The sequence below is a fragment of the Ovis canadensis genome, chromosome 13, assembly GCF_042477335.2.
Source record: "Ovis canadensis isolate MfBH-ARS-UI-01 breed Bighorn chromosome 13, ARS-UI_OviCan_v2, whole genome shotgun sequence".
Taxonomy (NCBI): Eukaryota; Metazoa; Chordata; class Mammalia; order Artiodactyla; family Bovidae; genus Ovis; species Ovis canadensis.
In genome coordinates, this window is record NC_091257.1 from 46,018,988 (window position 1) to 46,039,720 (window position 20,733).

At 43.0% G+C, this 20,733-nt stretch overlaps 2 protein-coding genes across 5 annotated transcripts in view; both read right to left on the bottom strand.

Moving 5' to 3' along the window:
• RSU1 (Ras suppressor protein 1) overlaps positions 1-7,923 on the bottom strand; it is a 208,348-nt gene extending 200,425 nt beyond the window's left edge. The window contains exons 1-2 of one of the 4 annotated variants that reach the window (XM_069547578.1): positions 7,678-7,923; positions 7,329-7,440 (exon numbers count right to left, since the gene is read on the bottom strand). In XM_069547578.1, the coding sequence (XP_069403679.1) occupies positions 7,329-7,437 (109 nt within the window). In that variant the 5' untranslated portion in view covers positions 7,438-7,440; positions 7,678-7,923. Of the gene's footprint in view, positions 1-4,807; positions 5,263-7,328; positions 7,441-7,677 lie in introns of those variants that run through there. The other 3 variants (XM_069547577.1, XM_070289260.1, XM_069547579.1) reach the window with 3 other exon arrangements.
• A 5,226-nt stretch (positions 7,924-13,149) lies between these two features.
• The window catches only part of CUBN (cubilin), a 273,943-nt gene continuing 266,359 nt past the window's right edge, over positions 13,150-20,733 (bottom strand). The window contains exons 65-67 of the mRNA XM_069547580.1: positions 19,662-19,827; positions 17,260-17,495; positions 13,150-13,604 (exon numbers count right to left, since the gene is read on the bottom strand). Of these exons, the coding sequence (XP_069403681.1) occupies positions 13,497-13,604; positions 17,260-17,495; positions 19,662-19,827 (510 nt within the window). The 3' untranslated portion in view covers positions 13,150-13,496. The remainder of the gene's footprint in view (positions 13,605-17,259; positions 17,496-19,661; positions 19,828-20,733) is intronic.

The window sequence follows — 20,733 nt, forward strand, 5'->3', positions numbered from 1 at the left end:
GCAAGCTGGAGGGTTGCAAGAATGATGCATTTTCTTGGCCTAACACAGTGTTTGCTTTTTTAATTGGAGGATAACTAACTGCCTTACAATGTTGTGTTTCTGCTATACAACAAAGTGACTCAGCTTTAAGTACACATATATCCCCTCTCTCTTGATGCTTTTTGTTTCTTAATGCCACAATCTATTTCTGGACTCTCCTATTCCACTGGTCTACATGTCTGCTCTTACACCAATACAGTCCCTAGGACAGTGTTTTTAAAGAATTCTGAAACTGACTGGCATGAGGTAAGCCCCGCCAGTCCAGCTTAACCCTGGAAGCCACCATTCCTTAAGGCCTGAGCCACACAGCACAAGTTTGCAGAACACAGCTGTTAGACACACCCAGGTGTGTGTAACGTGTGAGGCTGGGATTTTCTCAACCTTCTGTCTGCTCGTGTGTGAAACACTGACGATCACCATCCACACCAGAGGCTGATGTGAGAAGCACTCACGTGTGTGCCACTCAGAACCTCTGATGCAGATGTGGTGGGCTGATGGTGGCCCTTCAAAGTCCTCTGGTGAAGCCCTGACCCTGAGACTGTATTTGGAGTCAGAACTTTCAAAGCGTGATGAAGTAACGAAGCCACTAAGGTAGGCCATAATCCAAGTTGAATGGCATCGTCTCGGGCACAGGAAGTGGACACAGAGAGGGTCCAGGAGCCCATGTCAGCAGAGGCCACAGACTGAAGGTAGCTGTCTGCAAAGGAGAAAGGCCTCAGAAGAAACCAACCCTGCCGACACTACCACCTGAGACTTCTGGCCTCCAAAACTAAGAACAGTCACCATCTGTTGCTGAAGCCCCTTAGTCTGCAGTGTGCTACAAGGTAGGCCTGTTGCTGCTGTTAAGTCGTGTTCAGCTCTCTGTGACCCCATGGACTACAGCACACTGGGCTTCCCTGTCCTTCACTAGTTCCCGGAGTTTGCTCAAACTCATGTCCATTGAGTCAGTGATGCCATCCAACAATCTCATCCTCTGTCATCCCCTCCTCCTCCTGCCTTCAATCTTTCCCAGCATCAGGGTCTTTTCCAGTGAGCCGGCTCTTCGCATCCAGTGGCCAAAGTATCCCTATGGTGGCCCTAGCAGACTAATAAAGCAGACGATGTTATGCTATCATTTATCTTTTGAGCTTTATTGACGCCATAAATCCAAAACACTGTTTTACACTGTTTAGCATCACACACTGATGAAATCTGCCCGAAGGGGACCCAGCAAATTCCATTTCGCCCCCATCTTTCACTGGGAAACATGCTGACTGATCAGCAGCTCTCTGTCCAGAAGACTCTGTGCTGTCAGAGGAGACTCCAGGTCCACAAGGCAGTGCACAAGCCAGCATCGACAATGCTCTGGGCCAGACAGTTCATAACAAACTGCCTGGAGGTTTCTCAAAGCATGAGCTTCACAGATCAAGTGACATAAACGAACGGATCTCCTGACCTGAAGAAAGAGACGTGATGAGGAGGGAGGAAGCGAGTGCCCAGGTGGCAGGGGACACTGGGGCAGGAGAGGCCGTATTTAGTCTTCTGAGGGACCTGGAGCAAAATGCAGAGGCTCGGCACTGCCCCCTACTGGCCACGCACGTGCTCTACATGGACTGCTCTTGCAACATTTTTATGCTCTTTGGCCGAAACAAACCAACCAACCTGTGCAGACTTGTTATTCCAAGAAGCAACAGACCTTTATGCAATGTAAAAATATCATCTCTAGCTTCTGCTCTATGATAGTGGATCTTATTATATTTAGACTAGGTTTTCTTTAAACCAGGCTCATGTACATTTAGGGAAGGGAGAGATGGGGTCTGGTTTTCAAGTACTATTCTTGTCAGTTCTAGCACTGGTTTTCACAATCAATAGCACCCCACTCCAGTACTCTTGCCTGGAAAATCCCATGGATGGAGGAGCCTGGTTGGCTGCAGTCCATGGGGTCGCTAAGAATCGGACATGACTGAAGCGACTTAGCAGCAGCAGCAAAAACGCAAAGCAGTGGACGTTATGGTTTCTTACGGTGACAATCTACTTCTGATCTATTAAACAGCCTATAGTTTTCTCAGAAGAGCATGTATTAATTCATCACTGAATAATTTAGAGCATCAGTAAGGAAGAAAGTCCCAGAGAGACTCGATATACATACTGTCCATCATGAAAAAAAATACACTCAATCCTGGATGGCAAATAATATTTTAATTATTAACTGAAAACCTGCCAATGGTTTTGATATCTACCTCTTATGCTCAACAGACCCAAGCCCATCACAATCAAAATCCTGTGAAATGCCCTGCTGCCCCCTCAGCGACTCCTTCAGTGTCTGTGGCCCTGCACTTGCCATGTGTGGTCACCTATTTCGCTGCTGACTTGTCACGCTCTGTGGGCCCACTTCACCTTTCCCAGGATTTGTGACAGCAAGACTAGCTGGGCGAGGCCACCACCGAGAATCTCAGAAACTAAAGAGATGCTGTTTTGCAGTTTTTACACCATCATAGATAAAACACATTTTTAAATACTAAGAATTCCCCGGTAGTGCAGTGGTTAGGACTGCATGCTTCCACGGCTGGGGGCAGAGGTTCAATCCCAAGTCAGGGAACTAAGATCCTGTATGCCAATGTCTCAGACAAAATGTAAAAGTAAAAAATAAATAAATGTTAAATAGTCCTATCACGATGAAAATCCCCAACAGGTACCACATTCCTGGGTTAACAACTCCTCCAGATAACCAAGCCAGGATTACATCTGTTGATTCTTTTGTAGACTCCTTTAGAAAAACAATTCCCTCACAGGTGGTTGAATTTTTTCTTTTAAAATTTATCTGAGAGATATTTAAGTCCTAGCTGGGGTGGAGAAAAAAAAAAAACCTGATAAAAGTCTGACACCCAGAATGCAACAAATGTGAAGAGATTAAAAAGTCACAAAAGTCTTAAAAGAAATGAAAAACAGTCTGTCTGGCTCCTGAGACTTCCAGGAAACTGATTACAGAGCCCTTCAAGAGTAACTTTATCATCCAGGTGAAGAGTTGCTGCATGGGAGAGAGTTTCCTCATGAAATCTCTTTAATAAAAAGTACAAAATTATACCATTCCTCCTGGAAGCTTTAAGGAGAACGTGTGTGATTACATACCATGCAGAATAAAAAAGGAAAAGAAATAAAATGAGGGACTCCCCTGGTAGTTAAGACTCCGTACTTCCGCTGCAGGGGTTGAAGGTTCAATCCCTGGTCAGGCAACTAAGATCCCACATGCTGTGTGGTGTGGCCATAAAAATAAAAGGTTTAAAAAATAAAAGAAGGAAAATGAGGGATCATTTCAGAGAAACAGTATATGGAAATCCCTGAAAACCCCACCCAAAGGGCTAAAACACACCGGATTCCATTAAGCTGCACAGAAAACATCAACACACAACACACACAGATGTCTTACCTTGTCTACCTAACCGGGCTATTCTTGGTTCAGACCATCAACTGTGCTGGGACTGGTTATATCTGAGGCTTACACACTCTCTCTGGACATTCGTATGAATAGTTAATAGTCACTGTGTACTCAGTACTGGGCTCGGTGCTAAGCACTTGACATGAAGCCATGCACGCAGGTCTAAACCAGTGCCAAGTGGGTACTTGGGCTATACTGTGCTAAGTCCCTTCAGTCGTGTGCGACTCTTTGCGACCCTATGAACTGTAGCCCCCCAGGCTCCTCTGTCCATGGGGATTCCCCAGGCGAGAATACTGGAGTGGCTGCCATGCCCTCCTCCAGGCGGTCTTCTGACCTAGGGATCGAACCCTTAGCTCTTACATCTCCTGCTCTGGCAGGTAGACTCTTTACCACCAGTGCCACCTGCACTTATGTTTCCATCTAATGAGGAGGCACTCGAGGCTCAGAAAGGTTAAGTCGTTTCTCTAACACGGTAATAAGATGGACAATCTGAACCCAGTCTATTCGGCTCCAAGGCCCCACTTGTAAGCACTGGACCATGTCTGCCTCTCAGGGTCAGATCTGACCATCCCCAGAAACCAGCTGGACTGACAGAAAACTCTAAAACCTGGCTGATGTCTGTCTCCAGCCTAGGAAGTTTTCTTATCAGAAAGCTTTTGGTACCTCAACTCCAAAGTTGCATCTTTGAAAGGCAACTTACTGCCTTGGTGCAAGGAAAGTGCTGCGTTTATAAGGCAACTTTCTAAGCAGCAACAAAGCCGATTTCCTATGCTTAGAATAAGTACACAACAGCCACTCTTAGATTCAAAGCTTAATTCCTGCTCTTAGAGAAACTAAAAGTAAAGATAACAAAGACAGGACTTCCCTGGTGGTCTAGCGGCTAAGACTCTGCACTTCCACTGCAGGGGCATGGATCTGTTCATAAACTAAGATTCCGTATGCCACACAGTATGGCAAAAACAAATAAATAAAAATAATAACTAAAAAAGATGATGAAGGGAAAGCTTGAGATACAATAACCATTCTCTGTCCATGGAAATAAGCTGTTCCCTGGGTTCAATCTTGTAACTAGCACATAAAACCTTGGGGACCTCCCCCACAGTTCAGCGGTTAGGACCTGGCATTTTCACAGCTGTGCCTGGGTTTAATCCCTGGTCGGTGAAGTAAGGTCACACAAACTGAACGGACAAAATAAATTCAAAAAAATAATAAGTAAAACCTCATGATTACAGTCAAAATTTTATAAGCAAAAGACTACAGGAATCCTTATAGTACAGCTAACGTGATCATGCCAAATATTTTAATATCTAAGATATTAAAGTACATGGAATAAACATTCTGTACAATACTGACCACTGAGCCCCAGTGGAGGGTGGGGTCCTGAAGGCATCCTGGGACCCTCCAGACTTCAGAAGTCAGGGAGTTTTTTGCAGAAAGCAGTCACTTCTTAGGTCTAGCCCACTCCAGAGGATGGAGGCGAAGTGTCCAAACTCACTGCCACTCAACTCCCCAAGAAGCACTCTTGCTCTTCCTGAAGTGACTTCTCCGGGAAAATGTTAAGAATGACCTTGCTTTTCAGCACCTAATATTACACCGGAAGCAGCTTTTTCAGGAAGCAAGTGGCTATCTTTTCTTCTTCAATACAAGCCAAGGCTTCAAAGAGATAAAACAACTGAACTGGAATAGCTCCACCACTCTCCTGACTTACAAATATAACATAAAGAGCCCTCTTCAAAGCTGAGGAGTACAAAGTTCCTCTGGTGAGAGCAACCTTTTTTCAAGCCCATGAGAGACACATCCTGAGGAGCAGAGAGCTGTGGGGCCAAGGGCACAGCTGAGCCAGGCCTCCTGCTTGCGCCTCAGCATCTTTTTCTGACGCTGCCGTGTGCCCAATGACCGCTGTGACCCTGCAGGGCAGGGCCAGTGAGGGGAAACATCGATGTTCCCAACCATCAATCAGTTCAGTACCTGAGACTGCTGCTCTGTTGCTGCCACCAAGAAGCCACCACCACTGAGAAGTCAACACATTACAGGAGGCTGAGATGCTAACCTTCCTGGCAGGTGTCTTCCGAAGGACTATTGAATGCAAATCACATACAGTTTTCCATTCCCTGGCCTTCTATAGAGATATATCAATGACACCAACCCTGATCTCTGTCCAAGGCACAAACCTGAAGGCATCTGAGATTGCAATCCCTGGTTTAAAGGAGAGAGTTGCAATAAGATGCCTGTAACAGGAAAACAACACTGAAAGCAACACAGTGTTTAAAGTACAGGGGCAGTTAGGGGGAAGGATGGGGAAAGAGATAGTTAGGGAGTCTGAGATTGGCCTGTATACTCTGCTATATTTAAAATGGGTAACCAAAAAGGACCTTCTGTGTAGCACAGGGAACTCTGCTCAATGTTATGTGGCAGCCTGGATGGGAGGGGAATTGGGGGGAGAATGGATACATGTAAATGTATCACTGAGTTCCTTCGCTGTCCACCTGAAACTATCACAACATTATTAATCGGCTATACTCCAATACAAAATAAAAACTTAAGGGCAGTACAAGGGCAGCGAAAGTGGAGGTAAGAGGGAACGTAAGGAAGACAGCACAATAGGACAGGAAGAAGAAACAAAAGCCTGAACGAAGTCAGAAGAAAAAAAACGGAACAAGATAATGAGTCAAGAAATGTTTAACTTACTTATCATGTAACTTTCATGTGGAAAAAAAGAATGGAAAATGATCCAGAAATAATTTCCCATTAAAAAACCAAGTGACATGAAAAGATGCCCAATATCACTAATTATTAGAGAATTGCAAACCAAAACTACAATGAGGTATCGCCTCACGCTGATCAGAATGGCCAGCATCAAAATGTCTACAAACAAACAATAAATGCTGGAGAGGGTGTAGAGAAAAGGGAACCCGCCTACACTGCTAGTGGGAATGTAAATTGACAGAGGCTCTACAGAGAACAGTATGGAGGGTCCTTGCAAAAAAGCTAAAAATTGAGCTACCATGTGATCCAGCAATCCCGCTCCTGGGCTTATAACTGGAGAAAAACATGTTTCAAAAGGATACAATGTTCAGCACTGTGTATAATAGCCAGGACATGGAAGCAACCTTAATGTCCATTGACAAATGAATGGATAAAGATGTGATACATATATACAATGGAATACTACTCTGCCATGAAAGAGAATGAAATAATGTGATTTGTGGTGAACCATTGATAGACACTGAGTGAAGTCTTATGGGAAATCTAAAAAACAAAAAAACAAGATACAAATGAACCTATTTACAAAATGGAGTCACAGATGTAGAAAATGTCCCCAAGGGGGAAGGGGAGGAAAACTGGGAAACTGGGTTTGACATATACTCACTACTATGTATAAGACAACTAATAAGGACCTACTGTATAGCACAGAGAACTCTATTTAGTACTCTATAATGACTTATATGGGAACAGAATCTAAAAAAGGGTGGGTGTACGTATCTGTATAACTGAATCACTTTGCTGTACACAGAAACCAGCACATTATAAATCAGCTATGCTCCAACAAAAATTATTAAAAAAAAAAAAAAACACCAAGTGGCTATTTAGTAAACTGTGGAAAATCCACCCCAAAACCATCAATCAGCATGGACAAATGATGAGATCCAGCAGCTACAAGTCCGTGTGATTCTTAACCTGGCTCTCGTGCCCGTCTTCCAGCTGAGAGAACAAATCTGATTGCAAGCTTTCTGAGCTAAGCCCTAGACAAGTGCCCTTTACAAGCATCAGCTGGGGTGGAAACCATCTGAATGTCTCGCACTGCCACCAACAGTTACTTGTTAAAACTGATAAACCCACCCTCTCCTAGAGGAAGGCCCTCCGGAGAACTTACACAGGCCGTTGACGTCCAGCATGTTAGAGATACCCCGGTCACTCATGTCCACTTCCGGCTGGTTCTTCTCCCGGCTCTCTTCCACCAACTTTTTCAGAGACTTGGACATGACCTGTACCAAACAACAAAGCACGTGGGCGACGGCCAGAAGCGTGCAGGGAGAGAAATGAGGGAGCCCCTGGCTGGCACTCTCCAGTTTTCCCCAGGTCTTGGGAAGTGGGCAGCGGCGGGCAGGGTCTGGGAACGAGGATGGGGGTGGGGAGCGAGGGACAGAGAAGTGGGGAGGGTCCAGCACTACTCCCGCCGCGGACAGAGAAGCAAACACAACTGCAACCACACACACACTCACTGCGGAGGGCTGCACCTAACAAACAGAAACTACAGACTTCTGCAGGGTTCACTCGGGTGGCCAGCGAGAGATGCGCTCGGTCGGTGGAAAACGAGCACCCAGACGAGGAACACGCCCTGTCCCGGCACTCCGCGCAGGCGCACATCGGACCGCTAGCAACTCCAGGCCCCGCCCGCGCCCGGCCCTTCCCTAATTAGGAGAACTGCTTACTAGAAGTGGCTCAGGGCGAGGCTCCGCCCATAAAAGAATGCGTGCCCTGCGGATAGCCAATCATGTATGCTGTCCGGCCTGGAGACTCCGCCCCACCCGTGGTTAGTGCCCCGCCCCCCAGATTAGGCTTCCGATCCGAAAGAAGCCGACGCGTGCGCAGGCTCAATGTGTAGATGGAAGCCAGAGTGCTGTGGGCGGAATTAGGAAAGTTTGGGCCGGGGTTCAGGCTGGCTCAGGGACAAGTGACAAGTCAATATTCTCTCAATGTGCTACTTCTTTAACTTACTGGAAGTTGCTACCCTGAATCCTTTCCCCACACTTGTACCTCCCGGTACATTTTGAGCTCCAGAAAGCAAGAATTGTCTGATGGTCTGTGTGTCCCTGGCCTCCAGGTCGCATCTTGGAGCCTTGAGTCACAGGACAGGGAATAGACATATGATAAATACGTGACCCCTGTGTTCTTATGCTATGTCATAGCTTAGTTTGCTTTCTGTTGAATGATGATTTCCTCGAACAATTTTGTGGGGTTTTTTAAACTAGAATTTGTTTTTTTTCTTCTTATAACCTTAAGCTTTTCATTACTCTCCACTGTTTGAAATACAGTGGATTCTTCTGAAGACTTTAGGAACCTACTAATACACTGCTGTAACTTGGACTGATTCTTTGTCCTTCTAGCTGAGAGATTGTAACTTTTTAAACTTGGTTCCTGCGTTTAAACAGACATTTCTCCTAGTCACCTTGCTGAGTAACTATTCTCAAGTAACCTTCTCTAAAAAGATGTAAAAGAGGCACAAATGTTAAGTAGTTGCATGTTTTTAAATGTCCTTTTTCTGCCCATGCCCCTCATGGAATTCTAGGTTCAAAATCAGTTTCTCTTAAATCTCAATGGCATAGTTCCAGTGACTTCTGCTTTCAATGTTGATGCCCAGAAACGTCTCCTTAAATCTTTGCAGGAAACTATTTTTTTCCCTTGAGAAGCATTTGTGATCTTTTTATTATTCATCACCATAATCTCTCTGATGGAAGCTCTTTTTTTGTTTAATCTGTTCAGTGCTCATTGGGTTGTTTTCAGAGGATGATTCATTTCTCTCTTCCTCTCTGGAAATTGTTTTCAGTTAATTCTTTTGAAATTTCCTACCATTTTCTATGATACATCACTCTTGGAAATCTTTTCATATGGCAGCTTCCTGGGCCAGTTTTCAGTAGCTGGGTTTTTTTTCCCCCCTCATATATTTAACACTCCCCTCTACACACACACACACACACAAGCTTTTTAACTGACGTTCTGGAAGATTTTATCTGTTTTATCTTGCAAAGATATTAATTTTTTTAAGCTATTAAAATTTTTAAAGTTGTTTTGACTATTAATGAAATATGCTTCTTAAGCCCTCCTTGTTTAATAGTGCCCTGCTTTTGTTTCATGAATGCACACTCTTCTCAAGTATCTCTGAGGACAGCAATTTTTAAACCTTTCTTCTGTTTACTAAATTGTTTCCTCATGTCCCATTTTTTGTTAGTTTATCTAGTTCATTCCCACTCTGGCTGCTGTAACTTTTCCTCTGTCTGCTGACTCCTGGTTTTCCTTTCGTATTGCAGCATGAAACCTGAGCTGATTTTCCTAACTAGCTGGTGTGCTCTACTTCCTCCTCTGTTGTTGATGTGTATTTGTTTCCCTCTTCGGTCATCATTAATTTTCCTGGGCTATTTGTTAAATTTCTTCATAGGTTAGAAGATGGTCTTCACAAGGCTGCTTCCCCATGTTTGCATTCACTTCCAATTTTCCAGAAATCTGTTTTCACTCCCTTATAACCTTCTTCCATTCTTTGCACTTTTCACCAGTACAACTCTTAATGAAATGTGTCTCTAAGTTCCAGATTTTTATAACATGGAAACAGGATCGGCTTCCTGGATATGCAAACTGTACAGTGTCAGAAAACTCCAGGCTTAAATAGGCTCCACAGTTAGTTTCTTGTTCTGATGTCACCAGCTTGAGATGTTTAACACTTTTTGAACCAGGGGCCCTGCAAATTAGGTTGCTATTCCTGCAAGGAAAAGCATTTATCAGAGCTGAAATGCCCCGGCAGAGTCACTGCCAAGTGCACCACGCTTACACAGTCTATGCTTCATTCTCTTTTGGAGGGAAGGTTCTACCCCTGCCTGTGAGCTCCCAGAGTGGGTCAGTCAAGGACAATCAAGGGGGATGCCTGGTTCCCCAAGGTACTGAAGCTGAATCCGGCCTCTGTACCCCAACACCAAATTAATTCTTGAAGACAGAGTTTTGGGTGAAGTAGAAAAGCTTTACTGTTTTGCCAGGCAGAAGGGAGAAGAGCAGGCTAATGCCCTCAACACTGTGTCCCACATGTGCACCCATGGCTGATTCATGTCAATGTATGGCAAAACCCACCACAATATTGTAAAGTAATTATCCTCCAATTCAAATAAATTCAGTAATTTAAAAAAAATCCAACTGTCCCAACCTACAGGGTGTAGTGAGGAATGGGAATTGTTCAAAGAGGGTGTGATCTGCTCCTGGACATTCTCCTGATTGGCTGGTGGTGAGGTGGAGGGGAGTCAAGGGTGTGATCTGCTCCTGGACATTCTCCTGATTGGCTGGTGGTGAGGTGGAGGGGAGTCAGCGTCATCAACCTTCAGGTTCCAAGCAGTCTGGGGTTCACGTGCTTGTGGGCAGCTTACCGCTGATTTCTCCCACCTGGTGGACCAGGGCTACACTATTGTTCCTTGACACTTCCTTGACTGTCTCTTGGCAGAGAGACAGTCTCCACATCCCTCTCTTCCCTGATTAGCAACTATTTGAACCTGCTCCTTGGAGCATGGGGAAGGTCATGGAGGCTGATTGAAACCTATTTTCTGTAATCAAGAAACACCTGACACACAGAAAGGCCCAGAAGCCCCACAGGTTCCTGCTCGGTATCAGCACCCCGGACTACAAAACAATGGGTAAAATTCAAGTAAATTACTATATAAATCATTCATTTTGAAAATGCCTTTTGTGGGGGCTTCCTTGGTGGCTCAGTGGTAAAGAATCTGCCTGCCAATGCAGGAGTCAAGGGTTCAATCCCTGGTCTGGGAAGATTATGCATGTCTCAGAGCAACGAAGGCCGTGTGCCGCAGCCATTGAGCCTGCGCTGTAACAGAGCCTGCACCCCGCAACAAGAGAAGCCGCCACAGTGAGAAGCCCGCATGGTGCAGCTAAAGAGTAGCCCCCGCCCACCTCAATTAGAGAAAAGTCCACAGAGCAACGAAGACCCAGAACAGCCAAAAATAAATAAATAAATAATTTTAAATGCCTTTTGTAGTCTCTAAACTGTGTTTATAATAAACTACTTACAAAGAAACATATAAAGGTATGAAATTAAAATTTGAAAAGCCAATTTCTCATTAATATCCAAAAATTATCATACCATGTTTCTTCCAATAACTTTCCCATTAAATTGTAGCCATGGAGTGATTTGAAGTCTCAATAAATAAAACATTTTCTTCCTTTAACACTATCTTTGACTCAGTACAATCTCTACATTTTCACTACAATAACAGCAATTGCATCAAAAACTTTTCAGGCCATATTTTTAAATAATGTCACTAGATCTATGAAGACAGTCAGGCTGCCATACTTAATACGTTCACACTTAATCCTTCTGGCTGGATGGGAGGCACTTTCTTGGGTGGTTGCTGAGGTTGAAATCACCATTCCATCACTGAAGTTTTACAAACTTATTCCTACCTCGTTTTCCTCAACTGTAAAATGGAGGTGATTGCTCTTAGATTTCCATGAGTGATGAGAGAAGGATGCCTGGCATAAAGCAAATGCTACTGATGTGAGTTCTCCTTTTTCTTAATAAAATTAACTATGTTACTATTCCCTTGAAGAGAATGTGGTGGATTTTTAACAAATTCCATTGACTAATAAAATAGAGTTGAAATTTAGGAGATGATAACAAGTAGAGGAGTAACCCAGGCATCACCCAGCCCCAAACTAACATTGGCCCATCCATCCCTGGGGTTTTCTTCACAGGTGCTTAAAGTGCCAGGAGATCCCAGGCCTGTGGTGGCCTCTGGCTGACTTATCCCAGGCAGTTCCCTGAAGGTCAGATGAGCGTGACTTTGTCCAGTGACGGCTAACTTAACCTTGAAGACCAAAAGGCAGATGCTTAGTTCTTCCCACTAAGGTCCAGCTCTTTAGGGAGACAGACAAGAAGAGGAGAAAAGATCACATGGTGGGTGGAAGCCTGGCTCCCCTGACTCCTGAGCTCCATTTACTTCCAAGTAAGACTGGCCCTCATCCACTCTTCAAGCCCATTCACTTTATGTTGTTGTTGTTGTATTCCATTTACAGCCTACAGAATTGGAGAAAACATTCTTATTTCCTGTTTTTCATTTAAAAATTACATACTAAGATTGACTATTCTGTCTTTGCTTGGTAGATGCACTTTCTGAATATGCTCACATGCCTCTTTAAAAATGACTTTTGTAGACGTCGTGCCTCTAATGATGCAATCACCAATCTGATCATCTCTTACTGTTTGACAGCTGCATATGCTAATCTTCCTTCCAGGTAAAACTACTATTTCATAGGTTATTGTTCAACTCTCTCCAAATTCTGTATCTCTGTGATTCATTTTTAGATAAGAAAGCTAAACCTTGTATCTATTCCCATCAAATTTCGTCTCGAGAGTTTCAGTCCATTGTTCCAGCTTTGTCAAGAACTTGAGTTTGATGGTCTCTTCATCATATTCACCATTCTTTCCAATAGAGTCATCCACAAAGTTGATGTATCCACCCATGATAGAGCTAAGGTGAGACTGTCTCATTTAGGGGGCTCTGTAGTCTGTGCAGGTATCATTCCCCTGGCATTTGAGTAGCAGAGTAAGATGAAGTAACACATTTGATAATGTCTTTCATTCATTTGGTCCCATGTTCTTCATAAGACTTAACTTTGTATTTTTAACCTAATGTCTCTGGATTTAAAATAGCAGAATACTTGATCAAAGCATGCCTAACTAGGTATAACTTCACATCTCGTGTAGTTAAACTCCAAATAGACAACCGTGGCACATAGGGAAACTGGGCTGGAGAGTTAAGGAAGTTGCTGGAAAGGCTAAAATTCAGGCAACTTGGCTCTGGAGTTCCTATCCTGAATGAGGCTACACTTTGTCAAAATAGAACTATTCAACTTGAAGTTTTACACAGACCTACCATGAAAGACAAATTTCAGTGAGTTAAAAAGAACATGCAGCACTACTGTTGAGATTTCAGTAATGTTTATCATCCCCAGTTTGACATTCACAGAGAAAACCATACTTCTATTTAATTAACTTCTGAAAATGTACAGCACACAGGCCATAATCATGTCCAACCCTTTAAGGGATTCTAGAAATTTTCAGATCAAAATACCAGATTAAAGAAGCTATGTTCTACATTCAAAAAATAAGTGCAAATGTTGATTCCACGTGTGCTTTGATGAAACACATAAAAGTTCAGATTATTCTCAGTGGCACAGGCAGAGGGTCAGGTATCCTGTCCAGCTTGAGGCCGGAGGGTCCAGCCCCTGCAGAAAATCCAAGGTGCTGGGCAGACCCGGCCTCACTGGGCTAGCTGGCCCAGGTTAACCGGAGTGCTGATGGTCGGGCCGCATACTCCGCGTGAAATTTTATGAAGACACGATGTGATGAGGCCACAAAGGGAGCTATATCAGTGTCCTAAAATTGAAAAAAAAAAAAAGAGAGAGAGAAGTAACAAATTATATATTTCACAAATTTGAACATTTTCCCAGAAATGTCAGATGTAGTAAAGAAGCACAACATAAAGAAGCCTTCTAGAATTTTCAGTAAACCTGCATATGTGTCTAGAAGTGATCTTGCCAAGTATTAATGTAGAGACTTTACACAAGAATATTGCTGGGGGTGGGGGGTAAGGAGCAATGGGGAGTGACTGCTAATGGATACAGGGTTTCCTTCTGGAGTATAAGAATGTTCTAAAATCAAGCACAGTGACAACAGCTTCCTGGCTCTGGGAACTGACTAAAAGTTGTTGAATTTTACCCTTTAGGTAGATGATTTCTATGGTATGTGAATTGCATCTCAATAAAACTGTCGCTAAACTTTCAATTTCCAATTCAAGTTCTTATTGAAATTTTCATTTTTCTGATGGGAAACACAACTTATGTCTGCAACTAAAATGAACATCTGAATAAAGTATATTACTCCCTTCACCAACACCTGTACTTTCCTTTGGGGGATGATTTTCATGTCCTTTGTGGGGAACAGTTGTGTGTGTGTGTGTATCTGTGTGCGCAGAAAGAGTGGGTAGACGGGTCTCTTTCCTTCTCCAATTATTAGCACTAGGGATATAAAAAAATGAACCAAACACACAAAAAGGGGAACAGTTCTGTATGTGTATCTCTGTGTGTGTATGTGTGTGTGTGGAAAGAGTGGATAGATTGGTCTCTTTCCTTCTCCAGTTATTAGCACTGCTGCTGCTGCTAAGTCGCTTCAGTCGTGTCCGACTCTGTGTGACCCCATAGACGGCAGCCCACCAGGCTCCCCCGTCCCTGGGATTCTCCAGGCAAGAACACTGCAGTGGGTTGCCATTTCTAGGGATATAAAAAAATGAACCAAACATGCAAAAAGCCCTCCTCTCGTGAAGCTGACATCCCAGTGGGAGAGGTGAGGTAGGAAATAAGTCAGTAACATGTACATAAGCAAAGCACATCACACAGGGTCAAGGCTGCAGTCTGGGGCCCTATTCCTCTGGTTCTGCTCAGGTCCCCTGCCTCAGTCCTACCCAGAGTCATCAAAAACAAAAAACAAGATGACTTATTTCCAAGACAGTAAAGTATTCAGGTGAGCACAGCACAGGAATTCTTTTTCCTAAAAAGAGATACCAAGGGATACAACAATGGTGCAATTCCTGTGTGCACACCCTTTTTCTTTCCATTTCAACCTGCTCCCAAATTTCTACTTGTTATTCTGTGCTGACAAACTAGTATGAGCAGATTACAAAAATTTTAAACTCCTTTCTCTTTAAAAAAATTTAAACTCCTCCTTACTTTCCTGTCATTTTTTTTATGCGTCTAGATGTTCAGATTCTGTAAGTCAGATGCCGGTGAGCAATGACAATTATCATCAGAGAAAACATTTTCCAATGATTGTATGATTAGCAGCTACCCAAGGAGGGACTCCCACTGTTTTTCTGTAAATACACGGACCCTGCTGGGCGTAACACACTAAGTAAATCAATGGTGTCTTTAAAGAATAAAACAATCACTCTTGAAACTAGGTCTAAATTTACTAAAGAAAATTTAAAACTGGGAAAATACTACAAACATCAATAGTTAAGAAAAGGAGACATATCTAATTACAGACTTGAATTTAATGTGACATTGGTTTAAATGGCAGTATTCTCTCTCAGTGCCTCAGTTTTCTTTTATCTGCAAAGTCCAGGGATCACATGGGATTGTATATTTGAAAGTCACTGAAAACCAAAAAAAAAAAAAAGTCATACAGACATAAAGATATTGTGGAAGTAATCTTTTTTTGAAATTTTCACAAATTTCTTTCTTTCTTTCTTTCTTTCTTTTTGGCTGCACAGTGCAGTTTGTGGGATCTTAGTTTCCCAGCAGGGACAGAACCTGGGCCATGTCACAGAAAGCACCGAGTCCTAACCACTAGACCCCTGGGGAATTCCTACAAATCTCAACTAAATGTCTAAGGCCTAGTGAGCTTCCAAATCTGACATGTGACTCATTTACTGGGCTCTCTTTTCTGTAGGTCCCTTTAAATAACTGCAAGACAATATCCACTAGTCAGGTGACCCATATTTCTCCCTCAATAATTAGCTCTGTGTATAGGGACAGAGATACCTGAGAGTTGATTGATGTGTTGTCTATAAACCAGAGGAGCCTTGTTCCAGAAATTAGGCCGCACCCATGCAACAGAAAACCACACAGTGATTAAATATGATAGCCCACTTTACCTAATGATATGGTTAAGATGTTAATGATATATCAGTCAGTGGAAAAAAACCAAACCACAAAACATGATAAAATATGTGTGTGTATGGAAATATATTCCCCAAAAGTGTTTAGAGGAATATATGGGAGAATTCTCAGAGTTTTAGAAAAGTCTTTTTTAAATATATATTTATTTTTGATAATACCATTAATCAAATTTATAAACTGTAAGTTATATTCTAAAAACTCTAGATTTCCAGCAGAGGCAATTCTCTGTTAATTTGATCAGAAAGCATACATGAGCAAAGAGCGAAACAGTAAGAAACTGCTAACTTCTCATCAGTAGTCATGCGTCCCTCGCACAGAAGCTCTGGAAACATCCATCCACTTGCACATAAAACAAACAGCAGTGAGGGGGGATTCAGCAATGTTGAGTCAACATCAGAATCTACTGGAGGGCTCAGGGGAGATCTGAGATTTACAAAAACAAACTCTCAGTCCCCAGGACAACTGTTAATATTCCTGTGAATTTCTTCAGAGAGTTCCCACAATTTTCAGCAAGCAGTGAATGGAATGGAGCCAGGCATCCAACATTTCTATACAGTCAGCCCTCTGTAAGGACAGGTTCCACATCGCAGATTCACCCAACCACAGAATCCAGCAGATACAGAACCTGTGGATACAGAATCCGCAGATACGTGGGATGGACTGTACTTACTAGGCCAGTTTTTATAAGGGATCTGAGCAACTGAGAATATGGTATCTGTGGGGGGTCATGGGACTGATCCCCCGGAGGTACAGAGATAAGACTGTAATTCTAGTCATGCAGAAATAACATGGATGGGCAACCCTGGACAGTGCCTTTAAACCACACATGGAACTTCCACAAAGCAGCAGGCCACAGGTGCTCCCCCAGGAACTTTGATTCTATGGGCTGAGTGGGGACTGGAAGTCTGTGATGCTAAATAACTGCATACGTAATTTTGATGCACAGTCAAGTTTGGTAACAGTTAATACTGGTGGCTGGGTCGGTAAAGAATCTGCCTGTAATGCAGGAGACCTGGATTTGATCCCTGGGTCGGGAAGATCCCTTAGAGGAGAAAATGGCAACCCATTCCAGTATTCTTGCCTGGCAAATCCCACGGACAGAGGAGCCTGGTGGGCTAAAGTCAGGTATGACATAGAGACTAAACCACCACTACCACCATTATTAATTTAATGAAAGGTCCACTAGGTGGCACTCGTGCTCCCCAAATAAACAGGAAAGTTAGAAAACTGAGTTTGTATTAATAAAAGTATGTTGTGCTCTGTGATTGCATGTCTGCCTTTAAACATGCCCTTTAAAGCTACTATAATTATTTTAAAGTGATAATTGGATTTGTTTAAAAGCTTGTTCTACTCACTGCGCCACAATAGGGCCCGGAGGATGGAGAATTAGCATCAGGTCCATCGTAGAGCAGGAGGTAGTTTTGGACACATTCTCCGGGATCGTCGATGCTGATAAAGTAAAAGCTGACGGTGACTGGTCTTCCAGCAGGAGCAAGGATGGCCCATTCACAGTGAGTATTGTTTGGGTAAGTGCCCGGATAGCCAGGGCTGGTGACCGAGCCACTGTCTCCATAAAGAGTCCCACCACAGCCTGCCAGGAAACAGAGGCACGAAGTTGGATTCAGTCAAGCAGAAACCATCCACTGTACTTTAGTGCACTTAAGACAATGCGACACATTTTCCTAAGGTGCTGAGACTCCTTGCAGGAAAAGTGGAGGCAGAAACCCTTTTCCTGTGCCTTCATGGGCTACATTCTTCTCCTCCATCACCACCTGCCGCCTTCATCCCCATCTCCACCATATATTCCTTCCCCTGCAGCTCATCACTTAGGACCGACTTCCTCCAGGTCTGTTTTTTGAAAATAGTGAGTTGAGAATGCAATGGGAAAATCAAGATCTTGATAAAGTAACTGCAGGAGAGAGTGAAGTCAATCGTGGGTACTTTGGTGGTATAGGTACTTGGATTGATCTCGAGTACTTTGACTCAAAGGCAGTGACTTGGTGATGATGTGGGTGAAGTAAAATTAAAAGGGAAATTCTGGGGCAGGATCACAGAAACAGGTGTTTTATTTTAGGTTTTGGCAGTAATTTGTCATTTTTGTTGTTTGTTCAGTAGCTCAGTCGTGTCTGACTCTCTGTGACCCTATGGACTGCAACACCCCGGGCTTCCCTGTCCTTCACCATCCCCCAGAGTTTGCTCAAACTCATGTCCATTGAGGCAGTAATTACTTTACTAAAAAAAAAAGTGACTTTACCAGGCATAGAACTGAAAGCTCCAAGACTGATATGCTTAAAAAGTCAAAGTTTATTTTCTTTTTTCTTTTTGGCCAAGTCGTGTGGCATGTGGGGGTCTTAGTTCCCTGACCAGGGACTGAACCCACACTTCCTGCAGTGGAAGCACAAAAGCTTAACCGCCAGACCACCAGGGTAGTCCCCCTTCCCTCCCAAAGAGAAAGCCAAAGCTTTTTAAGTATCAGTGTTAATTTTTTCAGTTTGTCAGTTTGCACAGGAAATCTATCATGATTTAGACCAGATGGCATGGGCATCCAGATACGCTGTACGCAGGAAGAAACTGTAGAGCATAATTAAAGAGCACAGAGCTGGGTTTCTGACCAGTGGGGGTGTGGGCCTGCCTCTGCCACAGTCTGGCTGTGCGTTTAAGGCAACTCATCAATTGGGTGTTTCATTTCCTTCTCTGTATAATTAGGGCATAGAGATCATCTGTTACTTTTGTGCAGGTACCGAGAAATCATTATCCACAACTGTCTTGACAGAATCCTTTTGTAGTCACTCGGCATATTTAAATAAATCATTTCCACATTCTTATTTTGAAAGTTTTTAGATATTCTCGGGCCGATTTCATAAAAATATTCTTTCTTTCTTGAGTTGAATGTATTGACATGACTTAAATTTCCTTCACTCATCAGTAAACAGCCAACCCAAACTGCAGGAAGGTGCTTACTCCCTGTAAGAGCCATTTATCTCCAGGACTGTCCAGGAATGAGAGTGCCTCCAAGGAACACAGCTGCGTAGATGTACTCAAGTATGTGTTTGTAACTTTTTGGCAAACTTTTATTTAATTTTCAGAGAAGTACACCTTGATGATCAAACCAAAAGTTAAAAATATGACAAAAATCGGCTTCTCTGGTGGCTCAGTGGTAAAGAATCTGCCTGCCAATGTAGGAGACGCCGGTTCACTCCCTGGTCTGGGAAATCCCACATGCCTTGAAGCAACTAAGCCCATGTACCACAGTGACTGAGCCTGTGCTCTAGAGCTCGGGAACTTCAACTATGGAGCCCGCCTACCTCAACTACCAAAGCCTTCGCCCTAGAGCCCACGCTTCACAACAAGAGAAAGCACCCCAACGAGAAGCCCGCACACCGAAACGAAGAGTAGCCTCCGCTCTCCACGGCTAGAGAAAAGCCCTCTTAGGAAGGGCTAGCACAGCACAGTCAAAAATAAATAAATGCACAAAAATTTTTAAAAATATGACAAAATCAAAATGTATAAATTACAAAATCTTTATACCTTATCTGCACCTCATATGTAGATATGTATTCTTTAGAGAAATAATAAATACAAGTAGAATTTTTAAAATCTATAATTTCGTCATTAAAAAAATCTCTATTTTTAACAGAAAATGATCAAGTACACAGATTGGGGAGAAAGATGAGGTCCCTTTAACTGTCTTTTCTACGAGACACTGGGTGTTTTTCTCGGCTGCATCACTTGACCTGTCAAAGTGCCAGTGTCTTACCGGAGGGTGAAGAGGTCCAGATAATTTCATATCCACGACCGGAAGTTGCACCATCACTCTTAAATCGAAGGTATAGTTCATGACTCTGGGAGAAAATGGGATTTGGCAGCAGAGTCCCACAGTATGTGCCCAGTAATGGCGAACTGCTCTCACTTCCATTTCTGACCTTTAAAAATGCAGCGTTAATGATGACACTTAAACATATAGTACCTTCTTTTCTGGTCTATCATTGCTCTACATTAAGACATGAGACTATCTGAACAACTTTTTTGAGGAAAACTTTGTCTTTTTATATATACTTACACTCAGACAGCACCTTCATTTGCAAAGGAGAGAAACATGCAATTTGTAAATCAAAAACTATTTACACTTGGATTCAGAAATATGTATTCATCTCCAGCAGTTAAAACACGGAGGTATGTTTCTGCTGACATAACCAACTAGTTGATTGCTGTATAACAAAACTAGTTATATCTTTGTTCTTGGGGAGATGCTTCAAAGAATGCAGCTAAAGTGAACTTTAAAAAGATGCAGGGAGAAAAATAGCTGCATCGTTCCCAGTTAACTCTGCTGTAGTCTATTCATCATACCGCAGTTATGCTTTTATCTCTCCTTAAAAATGGCTCGACTATAAAGGGGCCATGAAAAAACAACATACAAAGTGTGATAAAGTCAAAACAAAATGAATTTCTATATGGGAGAAGGACATAATTAAACAATCTATAAAATTTCTGACTGTTTAGATATATTTTAAAAATACACTGTGAAGCTGAATAGATTTCTTAAAAAAAAAAATCATTACATGGTGTAGACACATGTGAAAACAGGAAACGAGCTGGCGTGTGAGTGTGGTACCCACACTGTGAATTCAATCAAATTCTGCCCTCCAGCCTGGTCCTGCTACACATTCACAATCAGCCCCATTTGGAGGAGGACTCTTGAGAGCTATGAAGACACGTGATCCAGGAGTCTGGGCTGAATCCAGCCCCTCCTGGATGGATGCTGACTTTATTGAGTTGATACCTGTATTTAAAATCCTGAAAGCACCTCTGTTTCCTTTATAATCCCATAG